At 42.3% G+C, this 21085-nt stretch overlaps 1 protein-coding gene across 1 annotated transcript in view; it reads right to left on the bottom strand.

Annotated features, from left to right (window-relative positions):
• Positions 1-21085, bottom strand: part of LOC121584904 (LIM domain kinase 2) — a 40267-nt gene that overhangs the window by 2065 nt on the left and 17117 nt on the right. The window contains exons 3-13 of the mRNA XM_041901146.1: positions 20406-20541; positions 14358-14467; positions 13693-13881; positions 11541-11646; positions 10804-11018; positions 10484-10670; positions 5732-5818; positions 5050-5181; positions 4554-4610; positions 2703-2768; positions 20-197 (exon numbers count right to left, since the gene is read on the bottom strand). Of these exons, the coding sequence (XP_041757080.1) occupies positions 20-197; positions 2703-2768; positions 4554-4610; positions 5050-5181; positions 5732-5818; positions 10484-10670; positions 10804-11018; positions 11541-11646; positions 13693-13881; positions 14358-14467; positions 20406-20541 (1463 nt within the window). The remainder of the gene's footprint in view (positions 1-19; positions 198-2702; positions 2769-4553; positions 4611-5049; positions 5182-5731; positions 5819-10483; positions 10671-10803; positions 11019-11540; positions 11647-13692; positions 13882-14357; positions 14468-20405; positions 20542-21085) is intronic.

Genomic DNA, 21085 nt, shown 5'->3' with positions numbered 1-21085 from the left:
GTCCTCCTGCTCTGCTCACCGTTCAGCATCTCTGGAGCCATCCAGTAGGGGTTCCCCACCACAGTGTAGCGCTTCTTACGGTCAATGCGCCTGAACACTCTCTTCTTATTGGCCAGTTTCTCAGGGGGAGGGTGCTTGACCTTCTCCTCCACCATGAGCCGGGATAGGCCGAAGTCTGCCACCACCACTGTGTTGTCCTGAGGGAGGTCAGGGGTTAGAGGTCAAGAGCAATGTAATAATGGTAGGTGTTTTGTTCATACCTCAATCAATATGGGTCAAATAACAACAAAATATAAGATTGTTCCCAATGGATTTTGCTTGTTGTTTGTAAAGTCATTGACAAATCTAAAAAATCACAATGCAGTATGACCAGAAATGTGTATCAAATGTAAACAATGAGTGTTGTCTTCCTGTATATAATGACACTGAACTGAGACAATTATACAGATGTCACTACAATGGAAATAACAGACAAAACTCATTACACCTCATTGAGTGTTGCCATACAGTGAAAGATCTGTGAAGACCTACAGTGGGGAGAACAAGTATTTGATACACTGCCAATTTTGCAGGTTTTCCTACTTACAAAGCATGTAGAGGTCTGTAATTATTATCATAGGTACACTTCAACTGTGAGAGACGGAATCTAAAACAAAAATCCAGAAAATCACATTGTATGATTTTTAAGTAATTAATTTGCATTTTATTGCATGACATAAGTATTTGATACATCAGAAAAGCAGAACTTAATATTTGGTGCATAAACCTTTGTTTGCAATTACAGAGATCATACGTTTCCTGTAGGTCTTGACCAGGTTTGCACACACTGCAGCAGGGATTTTGGCCCACTCCTCCATACAGACCTTCTCCAGATCCTTCAGGTTTCGGGGGCTGTCGCTGGGCAATACGGACTTTCAGCTCCCTCCAAAGATGTTCTATTGGGTTCAGGTCTGGAGACTGGCTAGGCCACTCCAGGACCTTGAGATGCTTCTTACGGAGCCACTCCTTAGTTGCCCTGGCTGTGTGTTTCGGGTCGTTGTCATGCTGGAAAACCCAGCCACGACCCATCTTCAATGCTCTTACTGAGGGAAGGAGGTTGTTGGCCAAGATCTCGCGATACATGGCCCCATCCATCCTCCCCTCAATACGGTGCAGTCGTCCTGTCCCCTTTGCAGAAAAGCATCCCCAAAGAATGATATTTCCACCTCTATGCTTCACGGTTGGGATGGTGTTCTTGGGGTTGTACTCATCCTTCTTCTTCCTCCAAACACGGCGAGTGGAGTTTAGACCAAAAAGCTCTATTTTTGTCTCATCAGACCACATGACCTTCTCCCATTCCTCCTCTGGATCATCCAGATGGTCATTGGCAAACTTCAGATGGGCCTGGACATGCGCTGGCTTGAGCAGGGGGACCTTGCGTGCGCTGCAGGATTTTAATCCATGACGCCATAGTGTGTTACTAATGGTTTTCTTTGAGACTGTGGTCCCAGCTCTCTTCAGGTCATTGACCAGGTCCTGCCGTGTAGTTCTGGGCTGATCCCTCACCTTCCTCATGATCATTGATGCCCCACGAGGTGAGATCTTGCATGGAGCCCCAGACCGAGGGTGATTGACCGTCATCTTGAACTTCTTCCATTTTCTAATAATTGTGCCAACAGTTGTTGCCTTCTCACCAAGCTGCTTGCCTATTGTCCTGTAGCCCATCCCAGCCTTGTGCAGGTCTACAATTTTATCCCTAATGTCCTTACATAGCTCTCTGGTCTTGGCCATTGTGGAGAGGTTGGAGTCTGTTTGATTGAGTGTGTGGACAGGTGTCTTTTATACAGGTAACGAGTTCAAACAGGTGCAGTTAATACAGGTAATGAGTGGAGAACAGGAGGGCTTCTTAAAGAAAAACTAACAGGTCTGTCAGAGCCGGAATTCTTACTGGTTGGTAGGTGATCAAATACTTATGTCATGCAATAAAATGCAAATTAATTACTTAAAAATCATACATTGTGATTTTCTGGATTTTTGTTTTAGATTCCGTCTCTCACAGTTGAAGTGTACCTATGATAAAAATTACAGACCTCTACATGCTTTGTAAGTAGGAAAACCTGCAAAATCGGGAGTGTATCAAATACTTGTTCTCCCCACTGTATATAAGCCTGTACCTTACTACTTACACAACATGTTGTTACATTTGAGTCATTTAGCAGACGCTCTTATCCAGAGCGACTTACAGTTAGTGAGTGCATACATTTTCATACTGGCCCCCCGTGGGAAACGAACCCACAACCCTGGCGTTGCAAGCGCCATGCTCTACCAACTGAGCTACACGGGGCATCGTGTTGTAAATTGTGTTCTGCTGCTACAATAGAACATAGCTCTACCTGACCCTGGCCTGTACCGACAAGACTGCCATGGCTCAGTAACAGACTCCTGTCACAACAACAAAACATGCTCCAGGCTCATCTGAAACAATAACCTACAGTACCCAAGGTACATCTAGCTTTAACAGTTTAGGAGCCAAACACACTTTGGTATAAGAGAGAAACAATGACTTTATGATTAATTTGAAATAATGAGGCTGGAGTAGTATCTTTATGTGTTTCTGTATATGAATCAGGACAATTGAAAGGGATCCCTGCTCCTCTATATTCTCCTCTACCTATCCATCTCTGAGTTACCATGCCATGTACAATTCAGAACAGGTCACCTACCAGTTTCACCAGGCAGTTGTGAGAGTTAAGATCTCTATGGATGATGCTCATTGAATGCAAGTAGGCCTGAAATAAAGAAAGATGATGAGTCAAACAAACCAATCATCCACAAGGGGAAGCAAACCCTCCATATTAGAGACAGAAACCTCATCATTTGACAATGTCTTAAGTGGGAAAATATAAATATGTTTTTGTTGCCCCACATAGTTGTGTTTCTGTGGTGGGACTGTGGAAAAGGAAAGGGAATCAGGATTACTGTCAGCATTGAGCTGGTCTCCAGGGAAATGTGCAGGCCTGCCACTCTGTTGGCTAAGAAATACAGTAAGGTCTCTGGAACATATGGCTAAGTCACTGCCCAGGCCCAACCACTCCTGTATGACCCATGAGCAAGGGCAATCCCTGCCTCAAGTAGGCAGATTTGAAAATATTGATGTCACAAATGTATCATTTGCATAGTTCTTTTTTACATATGTAATTATTTGTCACATTTGACTGTGATAAATCTAGTAGTGATACTTTTTTCTCAGAGTGAGGTGGATATAGCATTTTGCAACAAAACATGATTATTTGTCTCTGAAATGAAACCGTCAAGTGCTAGATTTCAAACAAATACTGTGCGTTCAGAAAGTATTCACCCCCCTTGACTTTTTCCACATTTTGTTGTGTTGCAGCCGGAATTTAAAATGTATTAAATTGAGATGTTGTGTCACTGGCCTACACACAAGACCCCATAATGTCATATGGAATTATGTTTATAGAAATGTTTTATTAATAAAAAATGAAAGCTAAAATGTCTCTAAGTATTCAACCCATTTGTTATGGCAAGCCTAGTACAAATTTGCTTAACAAGTCAAATAATAAGTTGCGTGGACTCTATGTGCAACAAGTGTTTAACATGATTTTTGAATGACTACCTCATCTCTGTACCCCACACAATTATCTGTAAGGTCCCTCAGTCGAGCAGTGCATTTCAAATACGAGATTCAACCACAAAGACCAGGGAGGTTTTCCAATGCCTCGCAAAGAAGGGCACCTATTGGTAGATGGGTAATGATAAAAAAGCAGACATTGAATATCCCTTTGAGCATGGTGATGTTACTAATTACACTTTGGATGGTGTATCAATACACCCAGTCACTACAAAGATACAGGTGTCCTTCCCAACTCAGTTGTTGGAGAGGAAGGAAACCGCTCAAGGATTTCACCATGAGGCCAATGGTGACTTTAAAACAGTTACAGAGTTTAATGACTGTGACAAGAGAAAACTGATTCTGGATCAACAACATTGTAGTTACTCCACAATACTAACCTAAAAGACAGAGTGAAAAGAAGGAAGCCTATAGAGCAGGGATCATCAACTAGATTCAGCCACGGGACAATTTTTTTCTTGAGCGGATGGTCAAGGGGCTGGAACATAATGTGATTCTAAGTTGATTCTAACAGGGGTGTGAATACTTATGTAAATGAGATTTCTGTATTTAATTTACAATAAATTTGCTAACATTTCTAAAACATGTTTTCACTGTCAGTATGGGGTATTGTGGGTAGATTGGGGATAAAAATGTTTTATTGAATCCATTTTGAATTCAAGTTGTAACAACAAAATGTGGGGGGAAAAACACACCAATCTCTTTCATAAGATCTTTAAAACAATAAAAGCTAGTTTACCAAAATTTCTGAAAATGGATACATAGCATTTTGGAAAAACGCTTCAGGTACTGTACCTTTAAATACATTGTGTTAAACTACCACCATACATATTGGAGGCTAATCCATCTGAACAAAAAGCAGCCAGTGTCTATACAGTGTTTTACCGCCAATGGTAAATATCCCTGGAAGGGGCCAACTCACCATTCCAGAAGCAATACCTTTAGCGAAGCTGACCCTCTGCTCCCATGGAAACTGGTCCTGTAACAACCCAGATAATAAATATATATATATTTAAATAGGTGGCCCCGACTATCCTTTATGGCTACACAAAATATTGTGGGAGTTCAAAAGAAAGTTATACAAAATCATATACTGTAATCCACGACTGAAGCTCTAAAATCAAATGTTTTTGGAGCCTATGTTCATGTTTTTTCCAAGCCCCTATATTGCACAAAGAGGATGAGGAAGTGATTAGCTGTATAAAAAAAACCCCCCAAAAAATAAAAATAAAACCTGAAATCACCAAAAAGGTCCCTTCTATAACATGCTATTTACATAAAAATTTAGATTTGGTTGTAAAAAATAACTTATCCTTTAAGGAAAACACTAACAGCAGACCCAAGGCTACCAAATGCTATTTTGGAGCAGTGGGAGAGCATAAAGAGACAGTTAAGTTAATTAACTAGTTGAAACACACCATGTCTCTAATGAAATCCTTCAGTGTGCCTCCCTCGATAAACTCGGTTATTAAATTCAGCCTCTTGTCCTTATATAGCACACCGATGAACTTCAACACGTGGGGATGTTCCAGACTCCTCATCACTTTGACCTGGAGAGAAAGAGAGGTATGTTTTCATCCCAGTATGATTTTTGAATCAGACTGAGCCCTTGAAATGCTCAGTCTGATCGTGTGGGCGTTAAGAAAGAAATGTGAAGATATTTACATACACATCCCTGATTGGCTGATAGGATGGTCTAGAGCCCACCCCCTTACCCAAATGTACAGGTATTGGCCTATTATAATCAGATCACATTGTGACATCTTGATGTGGGTCAAAAGTTCCATCCCACCAGAACATGCCGAAATTCCACTTTTTTTTCTTCTCCAAACAGCTCTTACACAAAAAGGGCATTCACATCATTTTCACAATTTCATAGTGTTTATCACCACAGCAATCAGTTTCCACATTGGAGGTATTTTAACTTTGCAAAAAATCACAAGCTTATTTTTCCCTCGGAGGACTGGAGCAAGTGCATACAAAAATAATAAGGTTGTCCTAAAGCAATCCATCTATGTAGCAAATAGTGACATTTGGCAAGCTCTCATTTATGGGTATAATAAATCATAGCCCAATGTATAACCAGATTAGACTACTGACCTCCTTTAGAAAGGTCTTCTGGGTCTCCTCATCACAGCGAATCAGCTCCTTCATCACCATCACCTCACCAGTGGCTTTGTGGGTCACCTGTCAATGTGGAGAAAAACAAAACACTGACATCTGTGTAGATGTGGAGGCATGGAGTGGATGTGAGAGATTTGTTTTTTTGGATCCCTATTAGCTTTTTCAGAAGCAGCAGCTACTCCTGGGTTCCAAAAAAAAAAAAAAAAAAACATGACAAGAGAACACCCACTGACAGACAAGGACATTCACACAAATGTATGTGTTAGAGTGTGTCTGTGTGTGCGTTTGTCCCCTCACAGTCCCCGCCGTTCCATTAGATGTTGTTTAATCCATTTTTTAAAAGGTCATTTAGCTGTTTGCTTGAGTAATTGGAGATGGGACTTCCATGCGATCATGGCTTTGTATAATACTGTGTTTGAATGTTATTTGATTATGCAGACAATCTGGAATTTTCATCACAGTAATATTTCTCATAAAAAGAAGAGATGCAGTTAATCTCATTTCAACCCTCAACCAGGAAAGACTGCCATGCATGTTGTTGATATTAGTTGTGTATGTGCAGTAAGGGCAAGGCGTGCTGCTCTGTTTTCAGCCAGCTGCAGCTTTGCTATATCTTTCTTTGCTGCACTTGACCATATTACTGGACAGTAGGCTTGTCACGATACCAATATTTTACAAACGATACAATACCAGGCCAAGTATCACAATACCAAGTAGTGTTGCGATACTACGGTAAAAAAAAAAAACTGTGGCCTAGCACATCTGTTCAGTGTATAATGGAATACTGCATAGAATGGCTGATTTTCTCATATTTGCAAAGGCCTACCTGTGATTTGGTTGGAGGAATGGGAGGAAGGAATATACATCAGTGGAGGCTGCTGAAGGGAGGATGGCTCATAATAATGGCTGGAACGGCGCAAATGGAATGGCATCAAACACATGCTGATAAGGGATGCAGCTGGCTGATTACAGCTGCCACACGTGATATGTGCATTAAAGTTAAGTGGATATTATTGGACCTGTGCATACAAGAGACTAGTGGCTGTTGCTTAAATTCAACTGAATTTATATACAAAACTGACTTTATAAACATTTTATAACAGGTGCCAGCAGGTTCTTTAGCTCAGTAGGGCTGAAAAAGTCAGTAGTATCATATGAAATGATACTATGGTATTCTAAAATGTTGGTATCCAAGTATCATGACGTTTTGCTACCATGGTATTACCGCAGTACAGGTATACCGTGCAACACTACCGGACAGTAATCAAGATGGGACAAAACCAGAGCCTGAACAACTAGTACAGTTGATTTGTGTGTCAAAAACGCAAAACATATTTTTATAAACAGACATACCCCTACCCATCTGCACAACAACTTCGTCAATATGACTTGACCATGATAATTGACCATCCAATGTTATACCTAGGAGTTTAGCTTCCTCAACACCCTTTACGCACAACTGCAGTTGAGGTTTAGGTCTTAGAGAATGTTTTGAACCAAATGCAATGTTTTTAGTTTTAGATCCATTTAAGACCAGTTTATTATTAAATCACCAATTATGATATGGACTGTAACTCCTTATTTAGAATTTCAGTGAGCTCACTGGCTTTGGGCGCTGACATCTCAAATGTGGAATCATCTGCATACATAGTCATTCTAGCTTTGTGTAAAACCAGTGGCAAATAATTTGAAAAATAGAGAAGAGCAACAGCCCAAGTCAACACCGAACTGTACATACAGTGCATTCTGAAAGTATTCAGACCCCTTGACTTTTTCCACTATTTGTTACGTTACAGCCTTATTCTAAAATGGATAAAAAATATCAATCTACACACAATACCCCATAATGACAAAGCAAAAACAGGTTTAGATTTTTTTGCAAGTGTATTATAAAATAAAAAGCGGAGATCTCATTTACATAAGTATTCAGACCCTTTACTCAGTACTTTGTTGAAGCACCTTTGGCAGCTATTACAGCCTCGAATCTTCTTGTGTGTGACATTACAAGCTTGGCACACCTGTATTTGGGGAGTTTCTCCCATTCTTCTCTGCAGATCCTCTCAAGCTCGGTCAGGTTGGATGGGAAGCGTTGCTGCACAGCTATTTTCAGGTCTCTCCAGAGATGTTCGATCGGGTTCAAGTCCAGGCTCTGGCTGGGCCACTCAAGGACATTCAGAGACTTGTCCCGAAGCCCCTCCTGCATTGTCTTGGCTGTGTGCTTAGGGTCGTTGTCCTGTTGGAAGGTGAACCTTCATCCCAGTCTGAGGTCCTGAGTGCTCTGGAGCAGATTTTCATCAAGGATCTCTCTGTACTTTGCTCCGTTCATCTTTACCTCGTTCCTGACTAGTCTCCCAGTCCCTGCCGCTGAAAAACATCCCCACAGCATGATGCTGCCACCACCATGCTTCACCGTACAGATGGTATTGGCCAGGTGATGAGCGGTGCCTGGTTTCCTCCAGACGTGACGCTTGGCATTCAGGCCAAAGAGTTCAACCTTGGTTTCATCAGACCAGAGAAGCTCATGGTCAGAGTCCTTTAGGTGCCTTTTGGCAAACTCCAAGCGGGCTGTCATGTGCCTTTTAGTGAGGAGTGGCTTCCGTCTGGCCACTCTACCATAAAGGCCTGATTGGTGGAGTGCTGCAGAGATGATTGTCCTTCTGGAAGGTTCTCCCATCTCCACAGAGGAACTCTGGAGCTCTGTCAGTGACCATCGGGTTCTTGGTCACCTCCCTGACCAAGGCCCTTCTCCCCCGATTGTTCAGTTTGGCCAGGCGGCCAGCTCTAGGAAGAGTGTGGGTGGTTCCAAACGTCTTCCATTTAAGAATGATGGAGGCCACTGTGTTCTTGGGGACCTTCAATGCTGCATACATTTTTGGGTACCCTTTTTGTGTGCCTTTCCAAATCATATCCAAATCATGTCCAATCAATTGAATTTACCACAGGTGGACTCCAATCAAGTTGTAGAAACATCTCAAGGATGATCAATGGAAACAGGATGCACCTGAGCTCAATTTGGAGTCTCATTGCAAAGGGTCTGAATACTTATGTAAATAAGGTATTTCTGTTCATTTTTGAAAATACATTTCTAAAAAACTGTTTTCACTTTGTCATTATGGGGTATTATGTGTTGATTGATGAGGATTTTTATTTATTTAATTCATTTTAGAATAAGGCTGTAACGTAACAAAATGTGGAAAAAGTCAAGGGGTCTGAATACTTTCCGAATGCACTGTATCTGCTGTTAGAGAAGCTTCTGATGAAGAACACTCTCTGCGTTCTATTGGATAACTCTCCAACCATGTGATGGCAGGTGATGTAAAGCCATAGCAAGTGAGTTTCTTCAATAACAATTTATGATCAATAACATCAAAGGCTGCACTGAAATCTAACAATATAGTTCCAACTATCATCTTCTTATCAATTCATTTTAACTAGGGCTGACCCCATTAGGTCGACTGGTCGATTGTTTGGTCGATAGGCTGTTGGTCGGCTGAGATTTCTTTAGTCGAGCAGTCACCAAAAAAAAAGAAATCATGGCACACCTATCTCAGTGGATTAATCCATTGTGGAGGCCGCGGGAATGGCACAGTCCATCACTCTAAGACAGGCATCAGCAACGTAAGGCACGTGTGCTGAGAGGGTATTTGCCTTGGCACACCAAGCAATTTGAGAAAATAAGTGAAATTGCATTGGTTTTCCATAATTGGCTACTGCTTTGGACCTGACACCGTTTGTGAGAGTATTCCTTAGGCCTACAGTATGTGTGAAGAAAATGTGTATTGGGTAGGCCTATAATTTTAAATGTTGAGTCAAGAAGAAGGGGTGTGGCTTAGATGCACAAGGCGCATCTCTCTCCAGATTGAACTCTCTCCCGCCAATTCGTGTGCATTCATTGTTTCATAACTTCATTGTGTGAATTGTTGCGTCTATCAATTCACCATTACATATATCACCAGTAGTACATTTACCGTTAATTCCCATAATTTCTAATATACAATGTTTGTTTGGTTACGGTAATTTCTGTTAATGCATTCAATATATTATTATTACAGTAATTTACCGTTCCCATTGTTGGAGTGGACACGTTGTTTGGAGGGGGGAGGGGGGAGGGGGGGTCGGGAACAGGTTAATTTCTTCTGGTTAGGCTATCTTGATCTCTGGCTCCCTCTTGAGTTATTTGTGTCTTAATCATTTCATCAAAACAGTGCGCTTAAAGCATCAGACAAACACAGTGCATAGTTGATTTTATTAAAACACACATAGGGTGTGTCTATATATGGAAAAATACATGTTTTAAACTTTAGACCAATCGATTGGTCGAAAGAACAGACGACTCTCGGTTGACCAAGATTTTTTTTTAGGTTGGGACAGCTTTACTTTTAACCAATCATCTGTCATCTGAGTCAGTGCAGTACACGTTGAGTGCCCTTCTCTATATGCATGCTGAAATTCAGTAGTTAACTTGTTATCTGAAAAATAGCATTGTATTTGGTCAAACTATTCTCTCCATCAGTTGACTAAGAAAAGGCAGCAAACTGATTGGGCAGCTGTTAAGAGCCAGCAAAGGGTGCTTTACTATTTTTAGGCAGCGGAATTACTTTAGCTTCCTTTCACGCCTGTGGACACACGCACTACTTTAGGCTTTGGTTAAAGTTATAGCAAATAGGTGTGGCAATACAGATTGAGATGTGTGTGGAAAAGAGGATGATTGTTGGGTGAAAAGCTGACCTTGATAGCCTGGCCAAAGAAGCCCTTGCCCAGCACCTCTCCATGGATGAGGTCACAGGGGCGGAAGATGCGATGAGAGCAGCTGCTGGAGGAGCGCAGGGATTCGGAGCGCCCGATGTCCCGGGCCAGGATAGGGTGTTCCTTAGGGGAGGCTGGCCCAGGGGACTTACAGATGCTGTTGCTACGCCTTCCATTAACGGAGAGGAACAAAGGTCAGTTAGACATTGATCAAGTTCTACTTGAATCAAGTTCTTTGAATCTCTCAATTTTTGCCCCAATGCTTAGACTCTCTCTCCCAAGGTTGGCTGGTTTAGCTGTACCTTAGAGACCTCCTCTTTAGGGTGCCATCATCCACCACGTCTGTCCTCTCCAGGACACTGTCAGAGGGCAAAGACAGGCGCATGCGGGAGGTGGCGGGGACCCCCAAGCGGTTGTGCGAGGACCCCAGTCTAAGCCTCTCCAACCGCTGCCTGACTGGATCATACTCTATGAGCAGCTGCAGCGTCTGACTGGTCCGATGAATCAGGTCCTCCACCTGAAACACCAATCAATCAGAATACATAATCTGCTAGGCCAAAGTTCTCTCTGACATAGTAACATGGGCAAGCAACACTAATGAGATAGGTATTGGTATAAGGCCTATACAGAACACGGGATGGAATTAGAACTAGGCAGGGTTCCAATGAGAACAGGATCCTGATAACACGAAGAGCTATCAAATTGACTTACACTACATGACTTGAATGAAGCTTTTAATTGGAATGCACCTTGTCGCAAACAGGAAAGGTGGGAACTAAAATTAAATTAGTGAATGCACATGGTTGAGTGAGGTGGTGTGGTGAGATTGAGTCCTTTCAGATGCCATCCTCTCCCAGCTAAAGAATGTTTAAACGAAGGCGGAATGAATGGAATGCAAAGATCACATGTTCCGTCTTCTATTTTAGAGTAACAGTAACACCACTGGGTTACTACTGAATAGTCTACATGTTTAAAGCTCATTGCTTTTTCAATGCTTTATTATTCAGTGTATTGTGAAAAGCTGGATCATGCAACTCACCTCTTCCTCCATCAGTGTCCCCACTGGAAGACCGTTGATCTCCAGGATCCTGTCACCAACATGGATGGCATTCCGAACTTCCGGGCTGATATGCATTCCTCTGACCCTGAGAGAAATACAGCATACAGTGAGGGAAAAAAGTATTTGATCCCCTGCTGATTTTGTACGTTTGCCCACTGACAAAGACATGATCAGTATTTAATTTTAATGGTAGGTTTATTTGAACAATGAGAGACAGAATAACAACAAAAAAATCCAGAAAAATGCATGTCAAAAATGTTATAAATTGATTTGCATTTTAATTAGGGAAATAAGTATTTGACCCCTCTGCAAAACATGACTTAGTACTTGGTGGCAAAACCCTTGTTGGCAATCACAGAGGTCAGACGTTTCTTGTAGTTGGCCACCAGGTTTGCGCACATCTCAGGAGGGATTTTGTCCCACTCCTCTTTGCAGATCTTCTCCAAGTCATTAAGGTTTCGAGTGTGACGTTTGGCAACTCGAACCTTCAGCTCCCTCCACAGATTTTCTATGGGATTAAGGTCTGGAGACTGGCTAGGCCACTCCAGGACCTTAATGTGCTTCTTCTTGAGCCACTCCTTTGTTGCCTTGGCTGTCTGTTTTGGGTCATTGTCATGCTGGAATACCCATCCACGACCCATTTTCAATGCCCTGGCTGAGGGAAGGAGGTTCTCACCCAAGATTTGACAGTACATGGCCCCATCCATTGTCCCTTTGATGCGGTGAAGTTGTCCTGTCCCCTTAGCAGAAAAACACCCCCAAAGCATTATGTTTCCACCTCCATGCTTGACGGTGGGGAAGGTGTTCTTGGGGTCATAGGCAGCATTCCTCCTCCTCCAAACACGACGAGTTGAGTTGATGCCAAAGAGCTCGATTTTGGTCTCATCTGACCACAACACTTTCACCCAGTTCTCCTCTGAATCATTCAGATGTTCATTGGCAAACTTCAGACGGGCCTGTATATGTGCTTTCTTAAGAAGGGGGACCTTGCAGGCGCTGCAGGATTTCAGTCCTTCACGGCGTAGTGTGTTACCAATTGTTTTCTTGGTGACTATGGTCCCAGCTGCCTTGAGATCATTGACAAGATCCTCCCGTGTAGTTCTGGGCTGATTCCTCACCGTTCTCATGATCATTGCAACTCCATGAGGTGAGATCTTGCATGGAGCCCCAGGCCGAGGGAGATTGACAGGTCTTTTGTGTTTCTTCCATTTGCGAATAATCGCACCAACTGTTGTCACCTTCTCACCAAGCTGCTTGGCGATGGTCTTGTAGCCCATTCCTGCCTTGTGTAGGTCTACAATCTTGTCCCTGACATCCTTGGAAAGCTCTTTGGTCTTGGCCATGTTGGAGAGTTTGGAATCTGATTGATTGATTGCTTCTGTGGACAGGTGTCTTTTATACAGGTAACAAGCTGAGATTAGGAGCACTCCCTTTAAGAGTGTGCTCCTAATCTCAGCTCGTTACCTGTATAAAAGACACCTGGGAGCCAGAAATCTTTCTGATTGAGAGGGGGTCAAATACTTATTTCCCTCATTAAAATGCAAATCAATTTATAACATTTTTGACATGCGTTTTTCTGGATGTTTGTTGTTGTTATTCTGTCTTTGACTGTTCAAATAAACCTACCATTAAAATTATAGACTGATAATTTCTTTGTCAGTGGGCAAACGTACGAAATCAGCAGGGGATCAAATACTTTTTTCCCCTCACTGTATAGACATGTCAGTCTGGAGCACCAGTATCAGAATGAACTATGACCAGACTCCATTTAGGTCTGTCAGAGGAGAGCTGGTTCTGTTGACCAATCAGCAGTGAGCACCTGGACAATACAGAGGTGGGTGTGTGTCTGTCCACAACATCAAGTACATCTATCAGCTAACGAGAAACTCCTTGGCTGACCTGGATCAAGACTATAATAACACCACCAAAGTAAAGAGATGTGGGATTTAACTATTAAATCCAGGTTACATAGTCTTATTGGTTATGTACAAACATCTATATCAAGGACTAATGGCCTATTATTTCAGCAAATGTATAATCAGTTACACAACACATGACTCATCCCACTCAGGCCTAGACAGTCAAGGGTGTACAGATTCACTAGTTGTGAGTGACAGTTAAATCCACTCACTCTTTGACTTGCACGCTAGCGGAGCCGCTGGCAACGTCTCTTAGGACAGAGACAGAGAAGCCCCTCTTGCTGTTGGTGGCAGAGGGCATTGAGATGAGGGTGACCGTGTGGGGCAGGGAATCCAGGGCCGAATCGGCCGAACGCTTCTCCAACACGGGCGCCAGGACTACTTGCTTATAGCACTTCCCACTGCACGAGAGGAGGAGAGAAGAAACAAGGAATAAGGGGTATTGTTCTGGATAATGATTATGTTTTTTAAGGTCTTACCAGTTGAAAGTATTCACATCAGTGTTTAAACATCAAAGTGTTCTACTTCCTTCCAACTTCCTTTACCTACATCTGTTAGTACTTTGCTGCAAAATCATTTCCCTTTGGGAACAATAAAGTTTTATTGGAGAAAAATATGAAGAGAAGGAGAGAGCAGAAAGGAGGGGTATGGAGAGTCAGACAGTAGAGGGGCTCAGGTATGACAGACGCACCAGATTCCTAAATGATCAATCAGAAAGAGTGATGTTGCCTGTTTGCAATAACAAACATCACATTCCCTAAACTGCCTCTATCAACATCTGACTTAACACCATACTTACAAACAGAATTCAGAATCTAAACAAATAAAACCAACAACTCTGTGAGCAGTAGATAGTAAACAGTAAAACAACCCTCACCAGTACAGTTTGGATCGCTCCACCAAGGCGTAGGTGTCTCTGTCCTCGATGACCACCTTGCAGCTCAGACATACAAAGCACTCTGGGTGATACTTGTATTCTCCAGCAACCTGGAAGAACAGATACAGGTGAGTTTGTCTCCGGGCTTTGATCTTTCCCATGGCGTTCCAGGTCCAAGCAGAGAATTCTTCAGGGTGATCCTGCTGTGCTGAGCTGTGTTGTGTGGTGTTGTACGCTATGTGGTGTTCTGTATTGTCCCGTGTTGTGTGCTAGATGGTGTTATACGCTATATGGTGTTGTGTGTGCTGTCCTCCTCTCTTTGTGGCAGTAACACAATCAGTAACACCTGCTCCACTCTCAGCCTGTCTGGAATCTGCTATGATGTAATCTACCTCCCAGCTCCCAAGCCCTGCCTTTTCAAATCACAGCACACCTCTTGCTGACACTCTCTCTCTCCTCACACCCTCACTAACTCTGAAATAAAGTCTGGTTCTGTCATGCATGTACACCGGCTTACTCATAACCTTTTTGTCTATAACTTACACACTCCCAATCTGTTGGTCTTGCGCTCATGCTAAATTAGACAACGTATCCACTATGGCTGGGAATTGCCAGGGACCTTACGATATCGCGATAGTTGAGTGCCGATACAATATGTATTGCGCTTCTATATGTTTCACAATTTATCACGATTCTATATGTATTGCAATTCGATACTGCAATTTTATTGCGATTCAATGTTCCAAACAAATTTCTCACTATACTGTAATGACCTAAATTAATGAATGACATTTGTTTCTTTTTTTTATGAAAAGAAAAAAAAAAGAATCTTGTCAAATCGCCAATTGGCAACCCATCCATTATGGGATTGACACAAACAAACATTACAATAATTCACTGTGGTAAATTCAGTGACAATTCTTCTTCCAGTGTTCTCTGCAGTGCGCAATGCAAAAAAAGAGTGAAAAGATTAAAGGTAAAAATCGATACATAATAGTAAATAAGGTTATCCAAACAATAATTATAACCTAAAGCAGTAGAATAACATACATATATATATACATACACATACACACACACACACACACACACACACATACACTGTATATACATTACCAGTCCAAAGTTTGGACACACCTACTCATTCAATGGTTTTTCTTTATTTTTACATTGTAGAATAATAGTGAAGACATCAAAACTATGAAGTAACACATATGGAATCATGTAGTAAACAAAAAAGTGTTAAACAAATCAAATAGCCACCCTTTGCCTTGATGACAGCTTCACACACTCTTGGCATTTTCTCAACCAGCTTCATGAGCTAGTCACCTGGAATGCATTTCAATTAACAGGTGTGCCTTGTTAAAAGTTAATTTGTGGAATTTCTTTCCTTCTTAATGCGTTTGAGCGAATCAGTTGTGTTGTGACAAGGTAGGGGTGGTATACAGAAGATAGCCCTATTTGGTAAAAGACCAAGTCCATATTATGGCAAGAACAGCTCAAATAAGCAAAGAGAAACGACAGTCCATCATTACTTTAAGACATGAAGGTCAGTCAATACGGAACATTTCAAGAACTTTGAAAGTTTCTTCAAGTGCAGTCGCAAAAACCATCAAGCGCTATGATGAAACTGGCTCTCATGAGGACCGCCACAAGAATGGAAGACCCAGAGTTACTTCTGCTGCAGAGGATAAGTTCATTAGAGATACCAGCCTCAGATTGCAGCCCAAATAAATGCTTCCCAGAGTTCCAGTAACAGACACATCTCAACATCAACTGTTCAGAGGGGACTGTGTGGGGGTGATTTGCTGGTGACAATGTCTGTGATTTATTTAGAATTCAAGGCACACTTAACCAGCATGGCTACCACAGCATTCTGCAGCGATAAGCCATTTACATTTACATCATTTAGCAGACATCCCATCTGGTTTGGGCTTCGTGGGACTATCATTTGTATTTCAACAGGACAATGACCCAACACACCTCCACACTGACCCCAGACAGCTGTGTAAGGGCTATTTTACCAAGAAGGAGAGTGATGGAGTGCTGCATCAGATGACCTGGCCTCCACAATCCCCTGACCTCAACCCAATTGAGATGGTTTGACTGGTATTGTATATACATACATACATACATACAGTGGGGAAAAAAAGTATTTAGTCAGCCACCAATTGTGCAAGTTCTCCCACTTAAAAAGATGAGAGAGGCCTGTAATTTTCATCATAGGTACACGTCAACTATGACAGACAAAATTAGAAGAAAAAAATCCAGATAATCACATTGTAGGATTTTTTTATGAATTTATTTGCAAATTATGGTGGAAAATAAGTATTTGGTCAATAACAAAAGTTTCTCAATACTTTGTTATATACCCTTTGTTGGCAATGACACAGGTCAAACGTTTTCTGTAAGTCTTCACAAGGTTTTCACACACTGTTGCTGGTATTTTGGCCCATTCCTCCATGCAGATCTCCTCTAGAGCAGTGATGTTTTGGGGCTGTCGCTGGGCAACACGGACTTTCAACTCCCTCCAAAGATTTTCTATGGGGTTGAGATCTGGAGACTGGCTAGGCCACTCCAGGACCTTGAAATGCTTCTTACGAAGCCACTCCTTCGTTGCCCGGGCGGTGTGTTTGGGATCATTGTCATGCTGTAAGACCCAGCCACGTTTCATCTTCAATGCCCTTGCTGATGGAAGGAGGTTTTCACTCAAAATCTCACGATACATGGCCCCATTCATTCTTTCCCTTTACACGGATCAGTCGTCCTGGTCCCTTTGCAGAAAAACAGCCCCAAAGCATGATGTTTCCACCCCCCATGCTTCACAGTAGGTATGGTGTTCTTTGGATGCAACTCAGCATTCTTTGTCCTCCAAACACGACGAGTTGTGTTTTTACCAAAAAAGTTCTATTTTGGTTTCATCTGACCATATGACATTCTCCCAATCCTCTTCTGGATCATCCAAATGCACTCTAGAAAACTTCAGACGGGCCTGGACATGTACTGGCTTAAGCAGGGGGACACGTCTTGCACTGCAGGATTTGAGTCCCTGGCGGCGTAGTGTGTTACTGATGGTAGGCTTTGTTACTTTGGTCCCAGCTCTCTGCAGGTCATTCACTAGGTCCCCCCGTGTGGTTCTGGGATTTTTGCTCACCGTTCTTGTGATCATTTTGACCCCACGGGGTGAGATCTTGCGTGGAGCCCCAGATCGAGGGAGATTATCAGTGGTCTTGTATGTCTTCCATTTCCTAATAATTGCTCCCACAGTTGATTTCTTCAAACCAAGCTGCTTACCTATTGCAGATTCAGTCTTCCCAGCCTGGTGCAGGTCTACAATTTTGTTTCTGGTGTCCTTTGGTCTTGGCCATAGTGGAGTTTGGAGTGTGACTGTTTGAGGTTGTGGACAGGTGTCTTTTATACTGATAACAAGTTCAAACAGGTGCCATTAATACAGGTAACGAGTGGAGGACAGAGGAGCTTCTTAAATAAGAAGTTACAGGTCTGTGAGAGCCAGAAATCTTGCTTGTTTGTAGGTGACCAAATACTTATTTTCCACCATAATCTGCAAATAAATTCATTAAAAAGCCTACAATGTGATTTTCTGGATTTTTTTTCCTCAATTTGTCTGTCATAGTTGACGTGTACCTATGATGAAAATTACAGGCCTCTCTCATCTTTTTAAGTGGGAGAACTTGCACAATTGGTTGCTGACTAAATACTTTTTCCCCCCACTGTACATACATACATACATACATACATACATAGATACATACATACATACATACATACATACACAGTACCCGTCAAAAGTTTGAACACACCTATTCATTCAAGGGTTTCTTTATTTTTACTATTTTCTACCTTGTAGAATAATAATGTAGACATCAAAACAATGTTATAACACATATGGAATCATGTAGTTACCAAAAAAGTGTTAAGAAATCAACATTTATTTTAGATTCTTCAATGTAGCCACCCTTTGCCTTGATGACAGCTTTGCACACTCTTGGCATTCTCTCAACCAGCTTCATCTGGAATGCTTTTCCAACAGTCTTGAAGGAGTTCCCACATACGCTGAGCACTTGTTGGCTGCTTTTCCTTCACCCTGATGTGAGATGGGAGTCTTAAGACAAGCTCCTCCCCAGATGAATTCAAACAGGGATAACTTATAAGGAATGTGAAGATATTAATGAAAACCTGTAGTCTTTGAAGTAGGATAACTTTTTCCATTCTCCCCCTGCTCTTCATTGTCGGCTGCTATGAGTAAGAGTGTTGGGAAAGGATATTGTTGCTGTTGCAGGCAGCAGTGAGATTAGGCTGGGTGATGTAAGCCATGTGTGGCTGTGCCTCCCTCCCTCCAGACTGGAGCATTACCACACTGACCCCAGACAGAAACAGCCTGAAGGAGCCCCAGCTAGACACACATGGCTGTGTCATAGTCCATAGGTGGCTGTGTGTGTGCAGGCTCTCTCAGATAGGGGAGGCTAGTGTGTATGTGTATGACCAACATGACTCCAGAGGCAATGTCTCCGCATTGCCTTACACAACACACTGGAGTTGATCTCTGTTCATTTTCCCATCTCACCAAAATAAAGGGAACAAAAGAAGGATCTTCAAAAGTGGTAAAATTTGAGAGGATTTACAACTTGTGTCAGAACTGTAAAACGTGTCCAGCCACAGAGAAAAGTAGGCAAACAGAAAGGAAAAATGGTATGCCACGATCTCCTAATTAGAGAACAAAATGCTGTTTTGTGCCGTAGCCTGCCCCGCAAACACACAACAGCCATAAGTAGCTGCCTGCTCCACACTGCTCTCCTCTCCTGAGAGACCCAACATCCATACGATTTTACGCCGTGTTGGTTCGGCTGCTAGCTAAGAGAAGGCTGCCAATTCAACTCTGCCAGAAATACTTGGCACCTTGCTTTCAGAGCCAATGTGGCCAAGAACAAATAGAAAGGCCCATTATGTATTTTGCTTACTGGCAACCTTCTTGTTCTAAAAAAAGAATAATTTTGGGACCCACTTTAATCCAGTTGAAGAGAAATTATCCTTTTGTGACCAGCAATTGTTTGTGCCATCAGCAGTTGTATTTAGACCTGATTTAATTGTGCCCATAACACTGTTAAAATGAAGTTCCACAGCACTCCAACCCCATGCATGAGGCATGGGCATTCCATAGCACTGATGAAACAACAAGAAAGCTAACCGATATCCAGCCTTCAGCGACTCTTCCATAGCATAACCATGAGCTCATGGTCTAATCCTGGAAGATTTTGACAAACGCAATCAAGCTTAAACATTCTAACCTTCCCTTAATAACAGATACTCGATCTTTCAAAAACCATCCCCAATAAACAGTGTGGTGGTCTGGTGGTGGACTGGTGATGCAGTGTGGGTAGTATCCATTGCCTTTCCACCACAGTGGACTGAATCAGGTGATGGACTGGCTCCAAAATCACTCCATGTTCTCTGTTTTCCCTCAAAAGTTCACTATGTTCTGGGGGAAGTAAACTGTGGAGACTGTACAGAGGAGAACAGAGCGGGGCCATGATGGGGAACCTAACTAACACACTGGGGGGGTAAAGCTGACAGTTCCCTCATTTGTACACAGAGAAAAGCAGATCTTATTACTGCACAACCCCCTGAACTCATATCAAAGAATAGTGATTCACTGTGAACTGGTGTTATTTGAGTATGGACCTACACATCTAACCTCTGAATACAATGGTAACCCTGACAGTGAATTATTATTCATATATTATATGATGTACAGCTTTGTCATTGTCTAACTGTTCTTCACCAACACTGTCGTCTTCATGTTCCATGAGATCTAAGTGAACCAAGCTAGAAGCCTACTGCATCATAATACCTGATACTCTGGATCCTGGGTCAACCAGGGTTCATCTTGATTTCACACAGAGATAGCACGGATCAGGTGTGCAGACGCTCCAGGATCAAATTCAGACAGATAAATATGTGGAAATGACAAACCTTGGTCTCAGTGTTTACAGACAAGTGAGGTGAGGAAGATGGAGCGGGGCAACTCACCATGGCAGGTCCAATCATGAGCAGAGAGCAGCCGTGACACAGCTCTCCAAACCTCTCCCAGTAGTGTTTACGGCAGTACAGCTTGCCATTCTTCTCATAGTACCAGTTGGTCAGGTGGTCACAGCATTCCGAGCACCTGTGGATGGGAAAACACACTTCATGACCTCTGCAGGAAATGAAGGGAGAAGAGTGGACAGACAAATCCTTTCAGCAGAGACCATATCAAGCGTAGAGCAATCTGTTTCAAGGTGATTCAAAGGAGACTCACTACAAAGCCTGGGTGTATCATTTCAACGACATGTTGACAATCTCAAAGGCTTGTGTTAGATTCCTGAAAGATTCCTATTTAGCAGAGATTCCACTCTCAAACAATGGAGGAGTCTGTGAGCTTTCAATTATTGACTGAGCTGAGAGATTTGACATACAGATATAGAAACAAATAAACAAGACACACAACGCTAGAGCAGAAATACCTAGCAAAAGACCCTGAAAGAAAACAGCATTTGACAAAGACAAATACGCTTAGTGTGCGATTGAAGTCAGGTAACATTGGAAATAGTTTAACCAACGCCCAAACAGTTGACCAGACTTGTCTGTACACTTTCCCTCAACCAAACCTCAACCAACCAAGAGAGTATGGAGGTGAAAGTATCCTTTAATGAGAGGGACTGGCACATTTA

This window comes from Coregonus clupeaformis, chromosome 16, assembly GCF_020615455.1.
Source record: "Coregonus clupeaformis isolate EN_2021a chromosome 16, ASM2061545v1, whole genome shotgun sequence".
NCBI classification, from domain to species: Eukaryota; Metazoa; Chordata; class Actinopteri; order Salmoniformes; family Salmonidae; genus Coregonus; species Coregonus clupeaformis.
The sequence above is the reverse complement of the archived record's forward strand: the minus strand, read 5'-3'. Positions and strand labels throughout refer to the sequence as shown.